Source organism: Danio rerio, chromosome 14 (genome assembly GCF_049306965.1).
Source record: "Danio rerio strain Tuebingen ecotype United States chromosome 14, GRCz12tu, whole genome shotgun sequence".
NCBI lineage: Eukaryota > Metazoa > Chordata > Actinopteri > Cypriniformes > Danionidae > Danio > Danio rerio.
In genome coordinates this window covers 8,329,159-8,352,580 of record NC_133189.1, presented here as the reverse complement: position 1 = coordinate 8,352,580, position 23,422 = coordinate 8,329,159, and the positions used below count along the sequence as shown (strand labels likewise).

The window sequence follows — 23,422 nt, the reverse complement described above, 5'->3', positions numbered from 1 at the left end:
TGGAAGTTAACGAGCTCGCCGACAGATCGGGCTGTGATCAGGAAGAAATCTGCGGGTGCTCGGCGCTCGCCGCTCTTTATGTGTGAACTACTGAACAACGCATCAACGAGGCTCGCTGGCGCGTCGCCGACACCTCGCAGACGGAAATCCAACATTCAGCATGCTAAATATTCCAGAGCAGTCGGCCGACTCAACCCCACGTGTGGTCAGATGTAGTGACGAGCTGCAGCCAATGAGACAGCGGATCAGCATGAGCTGAATGCCTGTGTGCTCAGGAGCTCAGCAGAAACATCTGTGATTGGTCAGAATGGGCATCAGTGCACTCGCTTCATTCTGCGTTAGCACAGACATGAGAGGAGAATATATTAACAGTGAAACTAGAATTCTGTAACTATTAGAATTACCATACTGCTCATTCTGACCGTTCTTATATAAAACGCCATATTGTCACAACATATTTACATTCAAAGCTATTATTGAGATATTAAAATTAAGCTTTAAATGTCTGGCATCATATTTAATGACACCATTACCCTAAAAATATAATCTTTTTTGGTAATACAGCCTATAAATATGTAGTTAAGATACTAAAACACTTAAAGGTCTTGGCTTTCATTTTCACTTTAAAACAGGAGCTATTTCACAGCACAGAATATGCTGTTTTGAAAGATATCTGAAGTAAATTGATGTTTTTGCCATCAGAAAGTTTTGTTTATGTTAGCAGGAAGTTGCTAGGCAAGAAAATGCACACATATTTAAAGTCACAGTGAAAAGTATTAGACATGCATGCAGTCATTTTGAACAATATGGTAATTTAAGGCAGAAATGCTCAGTTCTTTACTGTTTTGTAATAAAAAAAATAACAATGTCAGAAAGAAATACACTGATAGTTAGAAAACGGCAGGGTGTTATAAATATGTTAGTTTTATTTCAAAGAGTAATAAAATTACAAAAATTACAAACTCTCTGTGTATCTATCCACTGGAACCTGCAGATGAGTGATTAATCCACTGATAAATCAGCTGATTTGGCGATGTTTTTAAATGCTTTCTTCAAAGCTTGAAACGCTGTCAGTGATGTAATCAGCACACAAGCAGCCAATAGTGTTCAGCTTTTTCTGACGACTCCTCCCTCAAAATTTAATTGGCTGTGGTTTGGTAGCTTGAATGAGCTGATGGGGAATGAGATGTTGTCAGATCATGTAGTGTGTGACCCCCCTCTTGTGGATCATTCACAGAGTGTTGCGTAGTGTGAACACCACAGAGATTAAAAGACACAAAGTCAAGTCATGTAGTGTGAACGGCACAGCGATCTGCCGATGTTTAAAATCCTGTAGTGTGAACTAGGCTTTACAGGAAGACATGATGCTGGTGTATGTCTAATGATCCGCCATTACGGGAAGCGCCACCTGGTGGCGGCTGGGTGTACTGTAGCCAAAGCGGTTATCTGCAGTCAGTGTGGAAAACTGATTAATTAAATCAGATCTTTTGTAAATTTAGGTACATATCTTGGCACCTGAGTATGTATCGCGGTCAGAAATAACACTTTAAATGGGCATATATTTTGTCCCAACACTAATCCACAACTCAACAAACTAAAACGAAAGTCACACAATAATTTCAAGCACTCTTGGGAGCCCCCTGGTGGCCACGGGGCCCTAAACAGCGGCTTAGTTCGCTTATGCCTTGGGCCGGCTCTGCAGGAAGTCATCAAAACCAGACCAGATCCCTACAGTAGATATTTAATTGCTGTACTGTCAGTGAAAGACAAGTGTATTTGTTGTTTATCATTTGTCATATTGTGTATTTGTGTGTATTTTGTACAGTTATCCTGCAGTGTGTGAGTTTTTACAGACCAACAACTTGCTGTCGGTCATCAGAGCACATGAGGCGCAGGACGCGGGGTAAGAAAACATCACCTTTGACCCTTTTATGTCATTCCATGTGACTTCTATTTTTTCTCCAGCGCTCTTTCGCTTTCTTCAGAGTGACAGATGCCTCACAAACACACAAAGAGGATGTGTGCATATTCACAGGCTGTTGTTGACGGACAATCAGTGCGCAGATACAGCTGACAGACAGATATTGATTCTCCATAATCCACGTTCATTACTGTGCGGTAGCCTGAAATGCCACCGATTCACATACATTCCCTTCTGCCCAAGCAATTCTATCTGCCTTTGTCTAACGCAGAGCGTGGCTAATTAATAAATCAACTAAACAGCAGTCGATAATGCAGCACAATACTACAAAACAATAATAGCACAGCAGTCAACAACAGAAAGCATGCTTACTGAGTAAATTAGCTCATGGTCTAATACTAATAATATCCATTATGTGTATTCCTCTCGTTTTCCATTGGGATTAATTGATTGTCTTTTTCTTGCTTTCTCAGTTACCGCATGTACAGGAAGAGTCAGACTACAGGTTTCCCTTCTCTCATCACCATCTTCTCGGCTCCAAACTACTTGGACGTTTACAACAACAAAGGTCTGAGTTATTATTTTAGTGCAGCATGTGTACTTTATTATGTCGGAACTAAATTGCATAATGACAATATTACAATATAATATGATAATTTTTTTCCCATCTCATTATGACACAACTTTGTCATAGTATTAGCGAAATTTTAATTTTTTGTCAAATAGTTCTGTTTAAGGGAGATTTTTAAAAATGTTTGTTTTAAACATAATAGTTTTGATAGCTGATTTTTAATAGCAAATTTTTCTTATTTATTTATTTATTTATTATTTTCATTATATTATGCAAGAGGTACACAAATTGGGATCACAAAAGACTTGGGCAACATTGTTAAATAGGATTTAAATAAATAGCTAATAGCTTAAATCATTAAATAAAAGCTAATTTAAAAAAAAACTTGGGCAAATAATGGGCTAATAATATTGACTTTAAATTTAAAAAAACAAATAAATAAAATTAAATGTAAAAACTGCTTTTTATCCAGTCAAACTAAAATAAAAAAAATATAATGACAATAATTAGTAAATCATTAAAAATAACACACATTAATGTTATAATATAGTGTTATAGTTCTAATTATTGATACAATGTATTTATTTTTATTTATAATATATACAGATAATTATTTAGATTATATACAATAATAATATTATTGTTATATCAACTGATATTCTAAAAAAGTTCTCTAAAGGATCATTACACTGTTTTTAAAAATAGGCTCATTTTACAACTCCTCAGTTATGCCTCATTCACACAAGCTGCGACTTTGTAGGTGCCTGTCGCTCTGGGGTGCGTTTCCCAAAACTATCGATAGCCAACTAAGGTTGCAAGTTCCGTCGTTACAAAACATATTTTGTTGGTTTGCCGTTTCCCAAATCCGTCGGTCCAACGAACATTAGCAAACTGTGTCGCAAACTTGAGCACTTAAAACTACACCTCTGGAGCTGTAGTTAGAAACATAGTTCCTGGCTGTGTTCTATTCCCACTTATCCCCCTATGCCCTATTCATTTAGAACATTCTAACATTCAAAGTTGAAATTATTAAAAATAAAAAAAGCATCAAGGTCACCTCTCTTAGTTGTAATTTGCTTTCAAACAATTTTTACGGTTCAGTTTTAGCGATCTTCATCTACGGAGTAAATCAACGAGCTATGTTTACAATTGTGCTCCCTTCGCAGTGCACTCTAAAAAGATTGATATCATTTTGAACACAGCCTCATGGCGAAAGCTATAGTGGACCTATTATTTAAAAGTGAAATTTATGTAACGTCTCCAAAGCTTGTGAAAACAAAAAACATAACATACGTTAATGCTTTTAATTTATAGTAGTTTATTTATTAAGTATCTGTACCAATTACTGTATGATCTGTACTGTACATGACATGGGCCTGCTGGTTAGAACTTTCTGCAGTGGTTTGCTTGTGTCAAATTGTAAAAGTAGACTTAAATAAATAAATAAATAAATAAATAAATAAATAAATAAATAAATAAATAAATAAATGAACAATATCCTACTTAATAATAATAATAATAATAATAATAATGGATATTATTAATATTATTATTAAAGTAAATATATTTATAATACATAGCCTCATTATTTATTTATATGAGTAATATGTATATATATATATATATATATATATATATATATATTATTAGAATAAGTAAGTGTATGCTTTTGTAAGTGATATGTTTTAGAACAGAATATGTAATGTTCATCTTCTCAATAATATTAGTAAAGCAAACATAGGCCTCATACTGTATGTGCCATTTACATGAAATACATCTGAAGTATTACATGATGTATTACATGAATACATCTAAAGAAGTAGTTACTCCACCCCGTTTAGAGCATCATTATGGGCGCTTTACGCTACAACTAACGTGGTTCGAGCGTTGGAATCTGCGACAGAGAAACTACAGGTTATGGGAAACACTCTTCACTACATCGTTCTTTTCCCAAATGCATCGTACTATGATTGTTCAGCTGCGAGTTACACCATTGTTTGGGACCCCTGGGGTGCGTTTCAGAGAACCATCATTAGCCAACTAAGGTCGCAAGTTATGTTGTTACAAACATAGTTTGTTCATTTAGTGTTTTCCAAATCGGTCTTTCCAACGAACATTCGCAAACTGCGTCGCAAACTTGTACGCTTGTAACCACACCTCTAGAGCTGTAGTTAGAACCATAGTTCCTGGTTGGGTTCTATTCCCCGTTATCCCCCATGCACTATTCATTTAGAATGTTTCAACATTTAAACTCGGAATGACTTTAAAAAAGACATTAAAGTCATCTCTCTTAGGTGTAGTTTGCTTTCAAAGTATTTTTACAGTTTAGTTTTAGTGATCTTCATATTGGCAATAATATTGCGTCCCCTTTGTAGTGCACTTTGAAAACATTTGACATTTTGAATGCAGCTCATAAAAAAGCTATAGGTGACCTATTATTTAAAAGTGGAATTTACATTACACCTCCAAAGCTTGTGAAAACAATATTATACAGCATATGTTAGTGCTTTAATTTATAGTAGATTATTTATTATGAAAAAGTATCTGTACTGTATATGACATGGGCCTGTTGGTTGAAACATTTCTGCAATGTGTTAAATTGTAAAAGTAGACTTTTCAAAAAATTTACAAAAAATAAGAATAATTAATTAATAAACAATATCCTACTTAATAATAATAAAATAATGATGATGATAATAATAATAATAATATTTTCTTAATAAATAGCCTACTGTAAATTACAACCATAAACAATGTGATTTATATATGGGATTAGGGTGTTAGCTAAGTAAATTTATGTTTTAGCATAGAATATTGAATATACTCAATAATATTTGTATAGGAAAAGTAGGCCCTATATGTGCCGTTTACATATATTTCAGTTAATAAAGACTAAAACTAGTATTGGATTTTTTTTTTAGTGCGTTAAGAGTGTGCGTGTAAACCAATATAATTTTATACAAAAAATGATGTTTTTTTCTCTAAAGAAGTAGTTACTCCAGCCTGTTTAAAACATCATTATGGAGGTTTTACGTTATAACTAAAGTGGTTCAAATGATGGATCTGCGACAAAGAGACTACGGTTTTGGGGAAACACTGGTCACTACGTCCTTCGTTTTCCAAGCGATGCATCATACTATTATAGTTCAGCCACTAGTTATGTTGTTGTTTGGGAAACGCACCCCTGGGTGGCGACCTGCAGCATACGCAGGTCTGTGTGTTTACAGCACGAAGAATACAACCAGCCTCTGCGGGAGCTGAGAGAGGATCACATGTGCTTTACTGGTGCTCCTATTGGCTGTTGTTCCAGAAAGTCGCTCTTCATTTGCATAAAGTTGAAGGATTGTCAACTTTGTCACATGGCTTGACACACCCACCTGGTCGCCAACAGTCGTTCACGTAGTTGGAGGTTGCCTGAAGACACTTGCTCTGCGTTGAAACGAACGGTCTCTTGTCGCTTTGACAGCAAGTTGCTCATAGTGTGAATGAGCCTTTAAAGTAGGCTAAAAATTGTCCGTAGTGTATGAGTGTGTGAATGTGTGTGTGGATGTTTCCCAGAGATGGCTTGCGGCTGGAAGGGCATCTGCTGCGTAAAAACTTGCTGGATAAGTTGGCGGTTCATTCCGCTGTGGCACTGCATGTTTTGGATATCTCCTTTGTCTATCACACACATTACAGGTCTTTCAGTCTCTGCTAATGAGCTGTTGATATGAATCAGGTGTGATTGGTTAAGAAAACATGGAAAATGTGCAGATCTGGAAGTCCTCCAGGAACGTGGTTGAGAAACACTGATCTAAACTAAGCTAAGCTAAACTAAAAGTGCCACCACCAGACCCGAAAATCAGCTAAATGGGTAAAAAAAAGGTACACCTCAACTGTTGAACTCTATTAGGAGCTATAAAAAGAGCCTATTTTCCTATATTTATTAAATATAAAATTAAAAAAAAAAAATTCTAAATATAATTCTTGATGTTTGCTGAACTATGACCCAGATATCTTCTTGATAGCTTTGCAGTAAACCTGTTTTGTGGGATTTTTTAAAAATGCACAAACCCTATGTAACAATATTGCGCATGACAAGCATGTGTGAACAAGAGAAAGATACAGATGTTCATAACCGAAACAGACATATACATGCGCTCTTATAAAACATGTTTGTATTTGTGTGAGTAAAACCGCCCTATTGCCTCTCCACAGCGGCTGTGCTTAAATATGAAAACAACGTAATGAACATCCGACAGTTCAACTGCTCGCCTCACCCGTACTGGCTTCCCAACTTCATGGACGTCTTCACCTGGTCTCTTCCATTTGTTGGAGAGAAAGGTGGGGAAATCACAGGAAAAGTGTTGCTAAACATCTTTGAAATGTGTCTTATATATACGCTAAAGTTACAATTTGTTATTTGTACAACTGTGCCATTTCATTTGCATTAACAACACTCAAAAAATGACTGCTTGTTGAAACCATTATTTAAAATGAGTTGAGACAACACAATAACAAGTTTTGTTTGGGACAACTTACTTGTTTTATGTCAAACCACTTAAATTTGTAAAAACGATTAAGTTAATTTAATCAATTTGTGTTGGGAAAGCATGAAGGAATTGTGTAGAACCCAGCATTTTTTACAGTAAAAATGCTGGATTCTACACAATCAATTTGTGTTGGGACAACATGAAGAAATTAAGTTAACTTATTAGTGTTTACAAATTTGAATGGATTGAACATAAAACAATTCAGTTGTCCCCAATTGTTGATATATATTTGACCAATTTATTTGTTTTATGTTCAGTTCACCTAAATTTATAACATTTAGTTAACTTAAGCTTTTTGTGTTGGGACAACATGAAGGAATTGTGTTGGTCCAACTACCTAGATTTGTAGTTACCAGCATGCTTTGTGTGGGATTGAATTAAGAGAGGGAGTTTTTGACAGATAACGTAATCTTAGAAGTTTAAAGATAATAGAAAAACTTGTTAGAGTTTAATCGTCTTTAGTTTTAAGATTTCCGTGTCATGCTTTGAGTTTTGAGATCAGAAGCACCCATGTTTTGGGTGTTAGCACCTAATTAGCCAAAATGCAGTTTATTGCTTTGCTGAGCGAGCAATAACTGTTCTAAAATGAGTTCTGAGATCAGTCTCAATCAACTGTATGTGTAACTCATGAAATATGCTGAAAAAGGCTCTTTTAGTTCATTTACGTTTCCTTCTAATAAAACTTCAAAGAGACTTCAAAATGTACGACACATAATAGACATACATGATATTATCAGACCTTTAAATTTGAGTAAAATAAAAATACAAATGTATTTAAACTTTCGTTTGATAAAATCATGTTGGACCAACTCAATTGCATTTTTTTTTTTTTGTTGGTGCTTAACAAATTTATTGGATGGAAATTCAGCCCTCAATTAAATTGAGTTCATTCAATGAGTTACATTTTTTTGAATGTTTGAACAAACAACAAACTTTCTTTTTTGAGTGAATGTTGTAAACACTATAATATACACTCACCGGCCACTCACTGGTACCAGTACTGAGTTGGAGCGCCTTTTGCCTTTAGCAACTGCCTTAATACTTCATAGCATAGATTCAACAAGTTACTGAAAATATTTATTAGAGATTTTGCTCCATATTGGCATGATAGCATCACACAGTTGCTGCAGATTTGTCAGCTGCACATCCATGATGTGAATCTCTCCTTCCACCACATCCCAAAGGTGCTCTATTGGATTGAGATCTGGTGGCAGTGGAGGCCATATGAGTACAGTGAACTCATTGTCATGTTCAAGAAACCAGTCTGAGGTGATTTGCGCTTTATGACATGGCAGGTTTTCCTGTGGAAGTAGTCATCAGAAGATGGGTATACTGTGTTCAAAAAGGGATGGACATGGTCAGCAACGATACTCAGGTAGTCTGTGGTGTTGACACAATGCTCAATTGGTACTAATGGGCCCAAAGTGTGCCAAAATATCCCCCACACTATTATACCACCACCACCAGCCTTAACGGTTGATACAAGGCAGATATTTCTGACCCTACCCTCTGAATGTCGCATCAGAAATCCAGACTCTCAGATCAGACAACGTTTTTCTAATCTTCTATTGTCCAGTTTTGGTGAGCCTGTGTGAATTGTAGCCGCAGTTTCCTGTTCTTAGCTGATAGGAGGAGCACCTGGTGTGGTCTTCGGCTGCTGTAGCCCATCTGCCTCAAGGTTGGATGTGTTGTGCATTTAGAGATGCTCTTCTGCATACCTCGGTTGTAACGAGTGCTTATTTGAGTTACTGTTGCCTTTCTAACGGCTCGAACCAGTCTGGTCATTCTCCTCTGACATCTGCCATCAACAAGGCATTTGCGCAGAACTGATATTTTCTCTTTTTCTGGCTAATATCTGTAAACCCTAGAGATGGTTGTGCGTGAAAATCCCAGTAGATCAGCAGTCTCTGAAATACCCAGACCAGCCCATCTGGCACCAACAACCATGCCACGTTCAAAGACACTTAAATCACCTTTCTTTCCATTCTGATGCTTGGTTTGAACTACAGCAGATCGTCTTGACCATGTTTACATGCCTACATGCATTGAGTTGCTGCCATGTGATTGGTTGATTAGAAATTTGCGTTAACGAGCTGTTAGACAGGTGTACCTAATAAAGTGGCCGGTAAGTGTACGCAGTATAATACACTTTACTATAGAATGTATCCAAAACACTGCAGTATTTACTATAATTACTATATTATTTTGGATCGAATAAAATATTTAATAATCAAATAAATCAATTATTTCAGTTTCTCCACTGAAAGTGCTTCAATGAAAATGTTCAAGATGCTAAAATGTTAAGATATCTCCTCCACAGTGACAGAGATGTTGGTGAATGTCCTCAGCATCTGCTCTGACGATGAGCTTATGAACGACGGAGATGAGATCTTTGATGGTGAGAACGTTTTCAAAAACTCACTTGTCAAATCTTTACATAAAAATTCTTATTATTATATATCTTTTTTTTCCTTAATTGTGACCAAATGATAATAAGGTGAATAATTCAATGACTTTCAGTTTAGCAAGTGGAGTCATAAAATATTGATTTGCTCAAAGATAGTACTGTCTTCTTGTTGTGCAGAATATTCAGCTTCAGTATGTTGTTTATGAAATTCAAGCCTGTTTTTCTGGTTCGTCTCAGCTAATGCTGCGGCCGCCCGTAAAGAGGTCATCAGAAACAAGATCCGTGCCATCGGCAAAATGGCCAAAATGTTCTCAGTCCTACGGTGAGTATGGAAAGAGGTTGGGAACACATGTTTGTGGTTTGGATGTTTACAGCATCCAAAAATAATCTTAAAGCAATATGTGTTTTAGTGCGGTGTGAGGCTAAAAAAATCATACATTCAACCTAAAATAAAAGCAGAAACATTTTGCAGAAAAAAATCACTCCAAAAATAAAAATATGACATGATCCAGTTATTTACTAGCCAATTCAAATATTAATAAACATGTAAATAGCATGTAAATAATACTAAAATATTACTGGCAAACTTTAAAAGTGAAAACTAGTTAATTTTCATAACAGTACCCCTATATTGCAGTTTTATTGTAGTAGCAAATGATTTTAATAATAACTGTGGTAAGCTATTTTATTATTATTTGGATGTAAAAAATACACCAAACTTGGAGCCACTTTTAAGGATACCTTAAGTTAGCTCTGCTTTTAACCAAGCAGCCGAAGGTGAGCAAACACACACTAAACCACAGTCATGTCTTTGAAATATACATGTTTGAATGTTTAAACATCTTTGTCCAATGTCCACATGCTGTATTATTGTTAATATACAGTTGAAGTCAGAATTTTTTTTTTTAAATATAACAGAGCAAGGAAATTTTCACAGTATGTCTGGTAATATTATTTCTTCTGGAGAAAGTCTTATTTGTTTTATTTTGGCTAGAATAAAAGCAGTTTTTAATTTTTAAAAACAATTTTAAAGTCAAAATTATTAGCCCCTTTAAGCTATAATTTTTTCGATACTTTACAGAACAAACCACTGTCATACAATAACGTGCCTAATTACCCTAACCTGCCTAGTTAACCTAATTAACCTAGTTGAGCCTTTAAATGTCACTTTAAGCTGTCTAAAAGTGTCTTGAAAAATATCTAGTAAAATATTTTTTACTGTCATCCTGACAAAGATAAAATAAATCAGTTATTAGAAATGAGTTATTAAAACTATTATGTTATTTAAAAGACTATCGATTTCGTGTGGTCATATTACCGCAGATGGACAAGCTGTTATTAAAGCGGGTTGCATGCTGTGCTTGTCCAGTTTATGTCATCAACCTCATAATAACCATGCAAATATGAATGCAAAGTAGCCTATGCGGGTTTACAACTATGCGGTATAAAATAAACTTATTGAAGAAACAAGATTACTTAATCTACATCCACCCAGTTCAAGCTATCTATCACTCGCAAAGCCAAGCAGGATGTGTTGACAACATAAATCATGTGGTATAGCCTGAACATGCTAACAATTTGCTAAAGTATGCTAAAATCCTACATAGTTAATAAAATGCTATTGTTTTTGAACCACACTGTTGTAAAATACTTGAATTAATATGTTGTGCTAATTCAGTAGCTAGTTGCTATGGTAGGCTACCACAAAAACTATAGTAATATAAACTAATTACCCAATATTGTAGTTTTCTGTAACTATAGGGTATGTTATAAAACAATATACCACATTTAACTGTAGTTAAAAACTAATGTAAAGTATCATAGTTCTCATTAGTTCACTATATTCATGCTGTAGCCTTCATTAACAAAGATTATAATAGTATATAAAATGTTATACACTTTACTATAGTATAATTCAAAAACATTAAATATATTTACTATAGTGTTTTGGTAATGCTTTATTTTTAGAGTCCATTTGAGTATTAGTAGACTGCTTAATATATTTTGATACTGCTTCTTTAACAGATATTTAACTGACTATAAGAAACTTTGCAAGTACATGTCAACTTACACTAACCCTAAACCCAACCTAACAGTCTACTTATAATTTAATGAGAATTAGTTGCATGTAGATGCAATGTAACTTAGATTCAACAAACAGATTTTTCATCTGGGATGGGATAAAACATGTTAACATTAAATAATGTAAAGTTATTAATAGCATATGTAAACATGGTAGTAACATCCCAATTATTGCTACTAAAAAAAACAACAGCTAAAATGTGTTTGAAATCACATAATGCTAATTCAAGTTAGCAGCAGTTAAACCTGTCAAAGGCATGTCAATATGCTAAACATGCTAGCAACATACTAAACAGCAAATGCTAATTAATGCTAACATCATGGTAGCAGCATGATAATATAAATTTTTACTACAGTATTTTTAATCAAAAACATATTAACATTTAAAAATGTATAGGCTAAAGATAAGCTAACTACTTGCTAATTTATGCAAGCAACAGTTTATTGATAGCATATGTAAACATGGTAATAACATGCTAATTAATGCTACTATTATTTGATAACCCTTCTAAAAAATCCAGCTTAAACCAGCCTAGGCTGGTTGGCTGGTCGACCAGGCTGGTTTTAGAGGGGTTTTGGCCACTTTCAGGCTGGTTTCCAGCCATTTCCAGCCTGGTCTTAACTGGTCAGGCTGGAAAATGACCAGCTAAATCCAGCAAAAACCAGCTTGACCAGCCTGGTTTAAGCTGGACATAGCTGGTTTTGGCTGGGCTCCCAGCCTGCTAGGCTGGTCAAGCTGGTTTTAGCTGGTCATCTCCCAACCTAACCAGCTAAGACCAGGCTGGAAATGGCTGGAAACCAGCCTGGAAGTGGCCAAAACCCCTCTAAAACCAGCCTGGTTGACCAGCTAAAACCAGCCAACCAGCCTAGGCTGGTTTAAGCTGGATTTTTCAGCAGGGAATTCGGTCGTTTATTTCACTGATTTGGCAACCGTCAAACGTCATCATGGAAACGGTTTGAATTTCCGCTTAGTAAAGAAACATTAGTGTGCCATTTAGGACGCCACTACATACATATACCCTATTGAGTGTGTAAGTGCAGAAGTACATAGTGCATGAGTGCATAGTGTATAGTGTGCCATTTGGGACCAGTGGTTGTTTGGATTTGCAAATAATGGTCACTTGTTTTGTGCAAATTCAGTTCTTAAATACTGGATTTGAAATATTGAAATGTTTCAATTGAAGATATTGAGTGTGACAAGTACAGTTTTTCTATTTGTTTGGCATGTACAGGTGTTAAATCTCAATATTTTTCACAAAAACATGTGTGTAATACTTTTAGTTAGCTCTAACTTTTCATTAACATTTCATTGTGTTTTGTCAGAGAGGAAAGTGAGAATGTGTTGACCCTGAAAGGTCTGACCCCGACCGGGATGCTACCAAGTGGCGTTCTGTCTGGAGGAAAACAGACCTTGCAGAGCGGTGAGTTACAAACGCAAACACCACACATTCTCTCTCTCATCACAGCCTCTTTTCTCTTCAAAGCCATTAAAACAAAGCCTTACAGAGCCACGGACATGTCTGCTAACCCTTTTCTTTTATTGAAACACTTGTGTTCATTCTCTTCGCTAATGTAACCATCTGAAATGTGCAGACACGAACACATACAGGAACACTAACCGGCTAACGCTAACTGCTAATTGTCCACAGCAGCTACTTGGCAGCTAATGCTGGGGGATTGTGCTGCGTGCATGACTGTCACAATAAACTCCCCCATCCATCCTCCCTCTCTCCCTCTCTCCTTCTCTCCGTCTGTCTTTCTGTGCCTCCTCAGCTACCATCGAGGCCATTGAAGCTGTCGAGGAGGTTAAGGATGGAGAAGGTAAACTGGCCGGCCTCAATCTGTCTCTGTGCTGCTCAGAGGTTTCATAGGGACCCTGAAACACGCTAGCTAGCTAGACAGCGCAGCCTAGCTAACTGAGCGTGTGGGGGTGCTATGACTGGTCAGGAATTGTGTGTTTCACACACCAATACACATACTGCACACACACATTTATCCACATATCTAAATGAGGACATTTTTATATTGTTTATGGAAAAAAATAATTTTTTTAAAGGGAAGAATTAGTTATTGAAAAACAACAGTGTAGAGGTTTTTAAGGTTACAAAAATAATGTTTCAAATAAATAGATGCTGTTTATTTAAACATACTCTCGTGTAATAGTTCTACTAAAATAATAAAAAGTATTAAGAAGCCTTAGTGAGTATAAGATACATTCCTGGAGATCGACAATTATATACCCTGAGCTACGTATGGCTGCATTTTGTCTTTAAAATGAACCCTACAGGGTGGTATGACGCCATGCCTTTTTGCGCTAGCAGCTGACTGGTAAGCAGGTAAGACAAAAACAGAAGCAAAAAAAATTAAATAAACAAGTAAATAACAGGGTGAGAATGTGGTAAAATGTGAAATTGTGGTAAAAATCAGGCAACAGCTTTTCTTTTCAACACTGTTCTTTTGGTTTAAGGAAGAGGGAGTCAGTCAGTCAGTCAGTCAGTGGACAGCGGCCTCTGGTGGATTTATGCCAGAACATCAAGCATGAGTGGCACTCGTGAGAGAAATTTGAGATCTGAAAAACGTAGCTCCTGGGACGTAATTGGAGCTCTCCAGAAATGTATATAGGGGTACATAATCAGAATGAGCCTGGGTTGGTAGATAAGGCTTTATTCAAAAACAATATTTTTGCAGTGTATAATGTTAGGGCTGCATAATATTGGAAAAATCAGGCTTTATTTATATTTTTTATTTTCTTGTGATTCTGTATATATATATATATATATATATATATATATATATATATATATATATATATATATATATATATATATATATATATATATATATATATATATATAATTTATTTAAAAAATATTTCCCAAGTGATATTTAACAGATCAGTAGTTTCTATAATATTTTTTCTTCTGTGGTAAGTCGTTTTTATTTTAGTTTGGCTGAAATCAAATGATTTATCTTTTAATAACTAATTGAGGGACAATATTGTTAGAATCTTGAGAATTATTTATTTACAGAACAAACCACTGTTTTTCAATAACTTTCCTAATAATCCTAACTTACCTATTTAACATAATATTCTAGTAATTCTTTAAATTGCATTTTAAGCTACATTATCTTGCAAAACAGCCAGTAAATAATATGTCATCATGGTAAGTACAAAATTAATTAGAAATTAGTTTTTACTTCACACGTATCACCTGAATAGTTCTATTTGACCACATAAATATGTCTGGGATATTTATTCAACAGTTTGACATCGTAAGTGTGTAAATAAAATGTAAAAACCACATAGTGTCTCATCCTTTTGTGCTGTCTTATGACGTATGAATGACTTATGCTGTCAAACTGTTGTATAAATGCAATATTACACTTAGCACTGCTTATCATTGCGATATGGCTGTATATCAGCACTGCTGTGATTAAATCACATAATGCTAATATGCAGTCATATTGCTATGAATCTCGTGTGATATTGCAAATATAACTTACATATTAATTAATATTAAGGGCTGTTTAAATAAGTAAGTATTGACATATATCGACACTACAGTACATGTGGTCATCCCTAGTTTTGGGCAAGTGTGAGTTTTGTAAACCTGCTAGACTTGCTTAAACCAGCCAATACAGTTAATAACCGCATAAAGCTAAAACCATATTAGATGTTAATTAGTTCCTGATGTCATCTAAATCAGCATATAAATGTAATCCTCTGTTAATAATTGATCATTTATTCAGAACAGTGTTTTATACAAATATACTGAATCTCAAATGCACACATAATTGGAATGTACATACACACACACACACACGCTCACACACCTGTGTCCTCCTGCTTCTGCAAATGCTGGATTCCGCTCTGCTGTTCTCAACGGCACACATTCTTACGTACCTGCTCAAGGTTACAGAATGACTCAGCAGACGGAAGAATCTGGGCCTCTTCACTGGTGACCCAGCATTCTTACAGCACCCCGTCCCCAAACGCTGATCACTCGCTCTGGGTGTGGTCTCTGATGACCATGTGATCTGCAGGGATCATGTGACCTCTCTGTGACACGGTTTGCTTTTTAGACTCCATCCAAACCCGCTTTACGGTTATATCTGGTAAACTGAATTGAAGGTCAACGAAGGTTTTGGAAGTTGAAATGCTATTTAAAAATGCATATAGAAGTATTGGGTTTTAGCTTATGAAATTGATCTGACAAGAGCTACTAGATATAAAAGCAAGGAAATGTGCTTCTTTTGTGCACCATCATTTCTTTGTGCAAATTATGTTGTTTTACACAAACACGCATTTAAAATAAATGATAATAATTATTTTTCCAATAATAGATTTGGTAAAAACATGCACCTGCTTTCCATATTAACTGAAATATATGTAAATGGCACATACAGGTCAATGTTTGCTTTACTAATATTATTGAGAAGTTGAACATTACATAATCTGTTCTAAAACATATGTCTTACAAAAAGCTAACACGTATTCTAATATCATATATAAATCATATAAATAAATGATGAGGCTATTTATTATAAAATGAAATGTAATATTTATTATTTATTAGAAGTGAAAAATCATACTTTAATAATAATATTAATAATATCAATGATGATATTATTATTATTATTATTATTATTATTAAGCAGGATATCGTTTATTTATTTTTATTTCTTTAAAGTCTACTTTTACAATTTGACACATGTAAACCACTGCAGAAAGTTCTAATCAGCAGGCCCATGTCATATACAGTACAGATCTTTAATAAATGACCCACTATAAATTGAAAGAATTAACGTATGCTTTTTGTTCTCACAAGCTTTTTCATAAATTCTGCTTTTAAATAATAGGTCACCTATAGCTTTCAACATGAGGCTGTGTTCAAAATGACATGTTCAAAGTGCACTGCGAAGGGAGCACAATTGTAAACATGAAGAAACTGAACTGTAAAAATAGTTTGAAAGCAAATTACACCTAAGAAAGATGACCTTAATGCTTTTTTATTTTTAATAATTCCAACTTTGAATGTTCGATTGTTCTAAATGAATAGGGCATAGGGGGATAAGTGGGAATAGAACACAGCCAGGAACTATGTTTCTAACTACAGCTCCAGAAGTGTAGTTGCGAGTGCTCAAGTTTGCGACGCAGTTTGCGAATGTTCGTTGGAGCGACGGATTTGGGAAACGGCAAATCAAAACTTTGTTTGTAACGACGGAACTTGCGACCTTAGTTGGCTAACGATGGTTTTGGGAAACGCATCCCTGGCATGTAACGCACGTTTTCAAAACAGAATATTTTTAGCATTGGTTTTTAGATAAACAAGGATGTTCACTTAGCATGTTTCTTAAATATCTGCAAACATAGAGTCAAAAACACATACAGCACCTTTAAGTTAAAAAAAATTTAACCACCAAAAACTATATATATATATATATATATATATATATATATATATATATAGTGATTTTTATCAGATTCCCCATAGAACTTTAATATTAATTATTTAATGAATATTTTGAATGATATTTTTTGATATTTTACCTCTTTTAGAAATTGTATTTGTTTTGTCATATTTCTTTCACTTTAATTTTAGCATTTCCATTCGTTGTTCAACAATTTTATTCTATGTCATAGTTGTTTTTAGCATTAATTTCTAATTAATTTCTCTGTCTGAAAGTGTTAGTAACTTTAGCACATCAACTTCAATTTGAAATGTAACTTATTTTATGTTAATTTGTATTATTTTTATATGAGAGTGTGTTTAACTAAAATTAATTTTACAACTTCTCCATTAAATTGTAACTACATTTAATTACATGTTGTAGTTAGGGTTAGGTTTAGGTCGGGGTTAATTACTAATAATAAATTGTTATTTCCATCGCAACCTTATGTCATATCTGTAATGGATATTGTAAATAAAGCGTATTTCTATATGTCTGTATCTTATATATTACGTTATTGACATATAAGGTGATGTATAGTTTCACATCAATACTCACAACTTTAATCATATTTTAGAATGCCTGTGGAGAATTTCAGTGGCTAAACAAACACTTCCAAAACTCTTTTCTCATCATTCAGGTGAGAAGTATTTGAAACCCAAAACCTCCTGCGTAAAGTCTGAAAGCAAACCCAAGAGAGGGTCTCACATCATCTCTGATTGTGATATAAGCCACTATGTTTCCATCAGAATGAATCAAAGTACATTAAAAAACGGTAAACCTTGCCTTGCTAAGAACTGTTGGTAAAGGGTTTGTTTTCTAATGGAAACATTGACTGTGTTGCTGGTCCTTGTGAGGTTTTTTCAGCTGATCTGGAGTGAACGTGATAAGATGTGATGTCCATTATCATCGCCACAGCTGTTTCCTTGTACACTGTAAACCGTGTGTGTGCGTGTGTGTTTGTCTGATAGTGTAATGTGCAGTGAATTTGTGCCTATAGTGACTATTAGATAGTGGAGTGGATCAATGGCGTGTTTGACGAGATGTCTGTATATCGGTGAAAATGAAAGATAGTACAGGTCACATTTCACTCCAAAAATCCAATATGTTGCACATAGTGTTAGTGTATATGTAATAAATAATCACAGTAAGCAACTATATTAGGTCTATATATGTATAATAATCCATTATACCAATTTTTTTTGTATATTTTGCGATTATTAAAAGTTGCTAATGGGAAAGTATAAGGTGTTTAAATTGACAATTAAAGGGCTAGTTCACCCAGAACTGAAAATTCTGTCATCATTTCCTCATCCTTCACTTGCCACAAACGTGTTTGAGTTTTTTTCTTCTGCTGAACACACAAAGAAGATATTTAAAAAAATGTTGTAAACCGGTAACGATAGTGTTTCCATAGTGCTTGATTTTTTTCTACTATGGATTTCAATAGTTACCGGTTTCTAACATGCTTCAAAATATCTTCAGATGAAAGAAAGTCATTAATATTTGGAGCCACTTAAGGGAGAGTAAATAGCATTTAACCCTTGGATGAAATTATGCTTTTTGGCACTTTTAATATGCCTTTTGAATTATAATATATAATTATGTAATTAATATATAATTATATATATATATATATATATATATATATATATATATATATATATATATATATATATATATATATATATATATATATATATAGTTAAAAAATAATAATTTTAAGCGAAAGCGAGGCTGCGGTGGAAAGAAACCTGGAAGTATCGCCTGAAGTCATACAGGAACGGCGTCTGCGATGACTTTTTGTTGTGTACCTTGCTGTATGTCTTATCAGGGACATCAGACCTCATTTTCAGCTAAGTTAAGTGAAATGGCACTAGTTAGCTGTTAGATGTTTTCTTTTCCAAACACACGTTTTAGATGCTTTTTATCAAACTCAAGTTAATAAACTGACTCTTTTGCTATATTAGACTTGTCACGATACGAAATTTTGGTACTGAATTATATAAATAACGTGAATTTACCGCTAACATTTAAGTGCTGTTGAGTGCCTTCTTAATCAGTGCTGATTTGCAATAGTGTTCACCAGTGCTCAACAGAAATGACTGTGATTGGCCGTGAAGGTCATCACTGCACTTCACCACTATTAACCAAGTGCAAACACAGAGGAGTGATCTGCTGAAAACGCTCCAGTGTCTGTGTATCTGTGTATGCATTTGGTGAAGAGCGGTGAACTGATGACCTTCACGACCAATCACAGTCACTTCTTTTGAGAGCTGGTGAACATGTCAGCGCTGTTTAAGAACACGCTCAAATGTTAGCAGGATATGGACATCTTTAAAGGTTTAGTAGCGTGACAACACTATTACAGACAACACAAGTGGACTGCCTAATTTTTTCACTCACCAGGTCTTTGTTCTTGGTGCGGTTCGCTTTTACACTGCAAAGTTTCTAAACGGACCAAAAGATCTAAAACAAGTCACGTGTGAGTAAACTCTCCTCACGTTGGTCAGAGTGTCAGGGTTTATTTTGCAGAGTCCCGCTCAGCTGTCAGAAAAGATGGTGGTTTGGTGGTGTTTGACAAGGTGCACGCGATGTGTCTGAAGAGCGAGGAGAGATGCCGTGGGGAGGGGTGAGAAGGGTGCGCAACGTAATTGAGGACTGGGAGGGAGAAGCGCGATTACCGGGAGATTTTCACTCATTTGCGGGTATCCGGGAGACTCCCGAAACTTCCCGCCCTACTCATAATTCTCTCTTTATAAAGCCGTATGGCGAGGCAGTGGCGCAGTAGGTAGTGCTGTCGCCTCACAGCATGAAGGTCGCTGGTTCGAACCTCGGCTCAGTTGACCTTTCTGTGTGGAGTTTGCATGTTCTCCCTGCGTTCGCGTGGGTTTCCACAAAAAACAGGTGAATTGGGTAGGCTAAATTGTCCGTAGTGTATGAGTGTGTGTGTAAATGTGTGTTTGGATGTTTCCCAGAGATGGGTTGCGGCCGAAAGGGCATCCGCTGAGTAAAAATTTGCTGAATAAGTTGGCGGTTCATTCCGCTGTGGCGACCCCGGATTAATAAAGGGACTAAGCCGACAAGAAAATGTATGAATGAATAAAGCCGTATGCCTATTACATATCCATAAAACACTGTGATATAACCGCGCTCGGATCGTATCGCTTTCTCACTGCAATCGATCCACTCCAGAGTTCGTTACAATCGAGCCGAGACCACCTCATTCAAGCGATCTTGGAGCGATTGATTTGGCGGGGATCCTAGCACGGTTGCTGGTTTCACATATGCCAAACAAACTGCGCTGACTGGGCAAACGAGAACTTAACTGAATGATATTAAAGTGATGTTTTCACCGTTTCTGTACTTTGAAATCGTGGCAACAGCTGGAAGTCTGTAGTCCACAGCATGTTGATGTTACAGTGCTGTTCCTATACTCACGGCTTTCTTCCCACCGCAGCCTTACTTTCATTTTTAAAATAGCATCCACCTGAAATAAGCGTACAGGTACCGGTTTCTAACATTCTTAAATATAACTTCTTTTGAGATCGACAGATGAAAGAAAAACATACAGTAAATGTTCATAAGTATTTGGAGAGTAATTACCGAGTAAATTTTTACTTTTTGGTGAACTGTCCCTTTAAAAAAATGACTTTTAAAATGCCTTTCAATTTATATATATATATATATATATATATATATATATATATATATATATATACATTTGTTACTCTGAATGTCATTTAATTTTTTGTTTTAAGTATTACACTTGTAATACATTGTTTTAGCGAATGATCATTTAAATAAATATTGGAATTTTATTTTCACAAATCTCCAAATAATTTTGAAGTGAAATATGGCTATGACATCTCTATATATAGTGTATCCCTAAATCAATACCTTTGTGACTCTATGAGAACAATCTATGGAATAACACACTCATCTGTCTAACAGTATGTCAATTCATAGTCTATTTGTTTCCAGTTTTGCCTATGAATAATTATCGCTCTCTCTCTCAAAGCCATCCGTGGCTTCTCTCCACAGCACAAGATCACCAGTTTCGAGGAAGCGAAGGGTCTGGACCGCATAAACGAGCGCATGCCTCCTCGCCGGGACGTGGTCAACAGCGTGGGCCTGTCGATGGGCAAGATGAACATGGCCGAATCAAACGGCACGGATGACAACAGCAATATCCAGTGATCGATTCCCTCCCCATATCCCTTCGCTCGCCCCATTGCTCCTTCTCCAAATCATGCATTTCTCCCCTCTATCCCCTCATTTTCACTGCTACCGTCTATGTAGCAGATGGATTATGTGATATATTTTAGACCGAACTCCCTGCTTGACGTTCAGCGGCCTCAACAACACCCAAGAAGGCCACGCGGGAAGGAGATCATGCTCGACTTTTGCATGACGGGACGTGTAGTTTTACGGATATGGGGCTATGTACACGGAGAAGAGGGCATTTCCTGTTCCTTTGTCAGAAGAGATGTTTATTTATGCGTGTTTGCACTTCCGCGTGCGTGTCTGTGTGTGTGCGTGTGCGCGTATGTGATATATAATTATATGACGATAAGTAGGTTTTCACAAATGCTTATTTCGTTTAATTTTTTGGTTCGTTTGTTTTTTGGCCTGCTGTGGAACGTGAAACACAAAGCTGACGCTCTATTTATTTAAAAAAAAAAAAAGCGTAAGAGAAGCGTATGTTTGCATTTGTTTGTGCGCGAGGAGCTTATAATCGTTACTTTTACACTTCTATGTTTTGCTACTAGTAATCACTACTATATCTACGGAATAATTAATAACTACACGAAATAACTTAACCCAGGAGAGATTTGGAGTCGGCGCGAAGCCCCTCATGCTGTGTGCTTGTTGTACGAATCTAACGTTGTCAATTCGTGACTCTACAGCGCCCCCTGTGGTGATCCAAGAGAAGCGTTCAGTCAGCTGTATGTGTGCGCATGTGTGAATGTGAGAGAAACAGTCAGGTGATTTGATCTGAGGGGTAGCGTCGGGCCGTGGTGGGTGGTTTCAAACAGGTACTTGTGCACTAGTAAGAACGGATTTCCGGCTGCGCATAATTCATGGGAGTTTATTTTGTATATAAATGGCGTATATTTTTAAGGAACGTTTTTGTTATCGCTTATTTTCACGTTCTTTTTATTTTGTATTAAAGCTATTAATTTATTGTTTGTTCGTTTTATTTTATTTCGTTCGTTTACATCGCTGTACAGTTAATTAAGCTCCAATGAGGTGTTTGTTTATCGATGTACAGAAGTTATCCAGTAGTGTGAAGGAACATATAATTCTGTGAAAAAGACATCCGGGCTGCCTAAAGCATGACTGCATGGTTATTTCAAATGTAAAAATACGAATATGGACACACCTTAACGTGTCTCACATTTTTAAGGAGAAGTATATATTCCGATCATTATTCTAAACAATATTCTGGTTATTTATGATTATGATTATTCTTATGATTATTATTAAGAGTTCTGCTGGTTTATTCCACACTTTGCCTCATTCTCGTTTCGGTTGCTCATTGTGCTTTACTTTATGAATAATGGAAAAACGTTCATGAGTTATTTGTGATTCTATATCTTGTATTTTTCTCTGGAGCTTCATTCTGAGCATCATGATTTCCTGACCTACAGTACGGACAGTGTGAGCATGCCCTATGGGACAAATCTCTTTTTTTACTCTTGAATAAAATATGCATGAACCTTTTGTATTTTTCTCTTTTATACAACTTGCATTTCCACACGTACTACATTTTTTTGACTACAAGCACTAAATCGTTCAATAAATTAGCATGCTGTTCCATTACAATAAAATTAAACAATCAAATCAAATATTCATGAATTTCATGAAAACGTGTCCAAGGCACTGCATTTAAAAATATATATTTATACATGTAGCTAAAAATTTGCGATTTGATAGACACATAAAATGTGTTCGGGCTAAGCACAGACACCTGCATACACACCTATTGCTTTTTCTTTTTCCGCTGTTGAAGTTTGTGCCATCCCTATAGAGCAGTGGTTCTCAAACTGTGGTACGTGTACCACTAGTGGTACGCGGGCTTCCTTCTAGTGGTACACGGAGGAATGCAATATGGCATGTACATGCTACATATATTTCAAAATTTATCAAAAATGATGTATATAGTATGTCATATATGACATATAGCTTATATTTCTGAGGTCATTTGCCACATTTTTTAACTGTGCAGAGTTGTAGCTGCTTTACTGGGCCTACTACACTACTGTATTTCAATACTGCTCATTTTGGTGATACTTGGAGAGACAATTTTTTTCTGAGGTGGTACTTAATGAAAAAAATTTGAGAACCACTGCTATAGAGGAATTAGCAACCTACGTCACACGTGACGTCACATGGGTTCCCGGTTGCAAAAAGAGACCGGTTGCAATAGCAAATGTGTCGTGTTGTGCGGTAGG

General features: G+C 35.7%; 1 protein-coding gene across 8 annotated transcripts in view; it reads left to right on the top strand.

The window, feature by feature from the left end:
- ppp3cb (protein phosphatase 3, catalytic subunit, beta isozyme) overlaps positions 1 to 22,691 on the top strand; it is a 115,790-nt gene extending 93,099 nt beyond the window's left edge. For 4 of the 8 annotated variants that reach the window (XM_068213208.2, XM_009307724.5, XM_073921421.1 and 1 more), the window contains exons 7-13: positions 1,826 to 1,903; positions 2,395 to 2,489; positions 6,690 to 6,815; positions 9,345 to 9,422; positions 9,669 to 9,753; positions 12,837 to 12,934; positions 20,986 to 22,691. In XM_068213208.2, the coding sequence (XP_068069309.1) occupies positions 1,826 to 1,903; positions 2,395 to 2,489; positions 6,690 to 6,815; positions 9,345 to 9,422; positions 9,669 to 9,753; positions 12,837 to 12,934; positions 20,986 to 21,164 (739 nt within the window). In that variant the 3' untranslated portion in view covers positions 21,165 to 22,691. 8 annotated transcript variants of the gene reach the window in all.
- Positions 22,692 to 23,422: the final 731 nt, after the last annotated feature.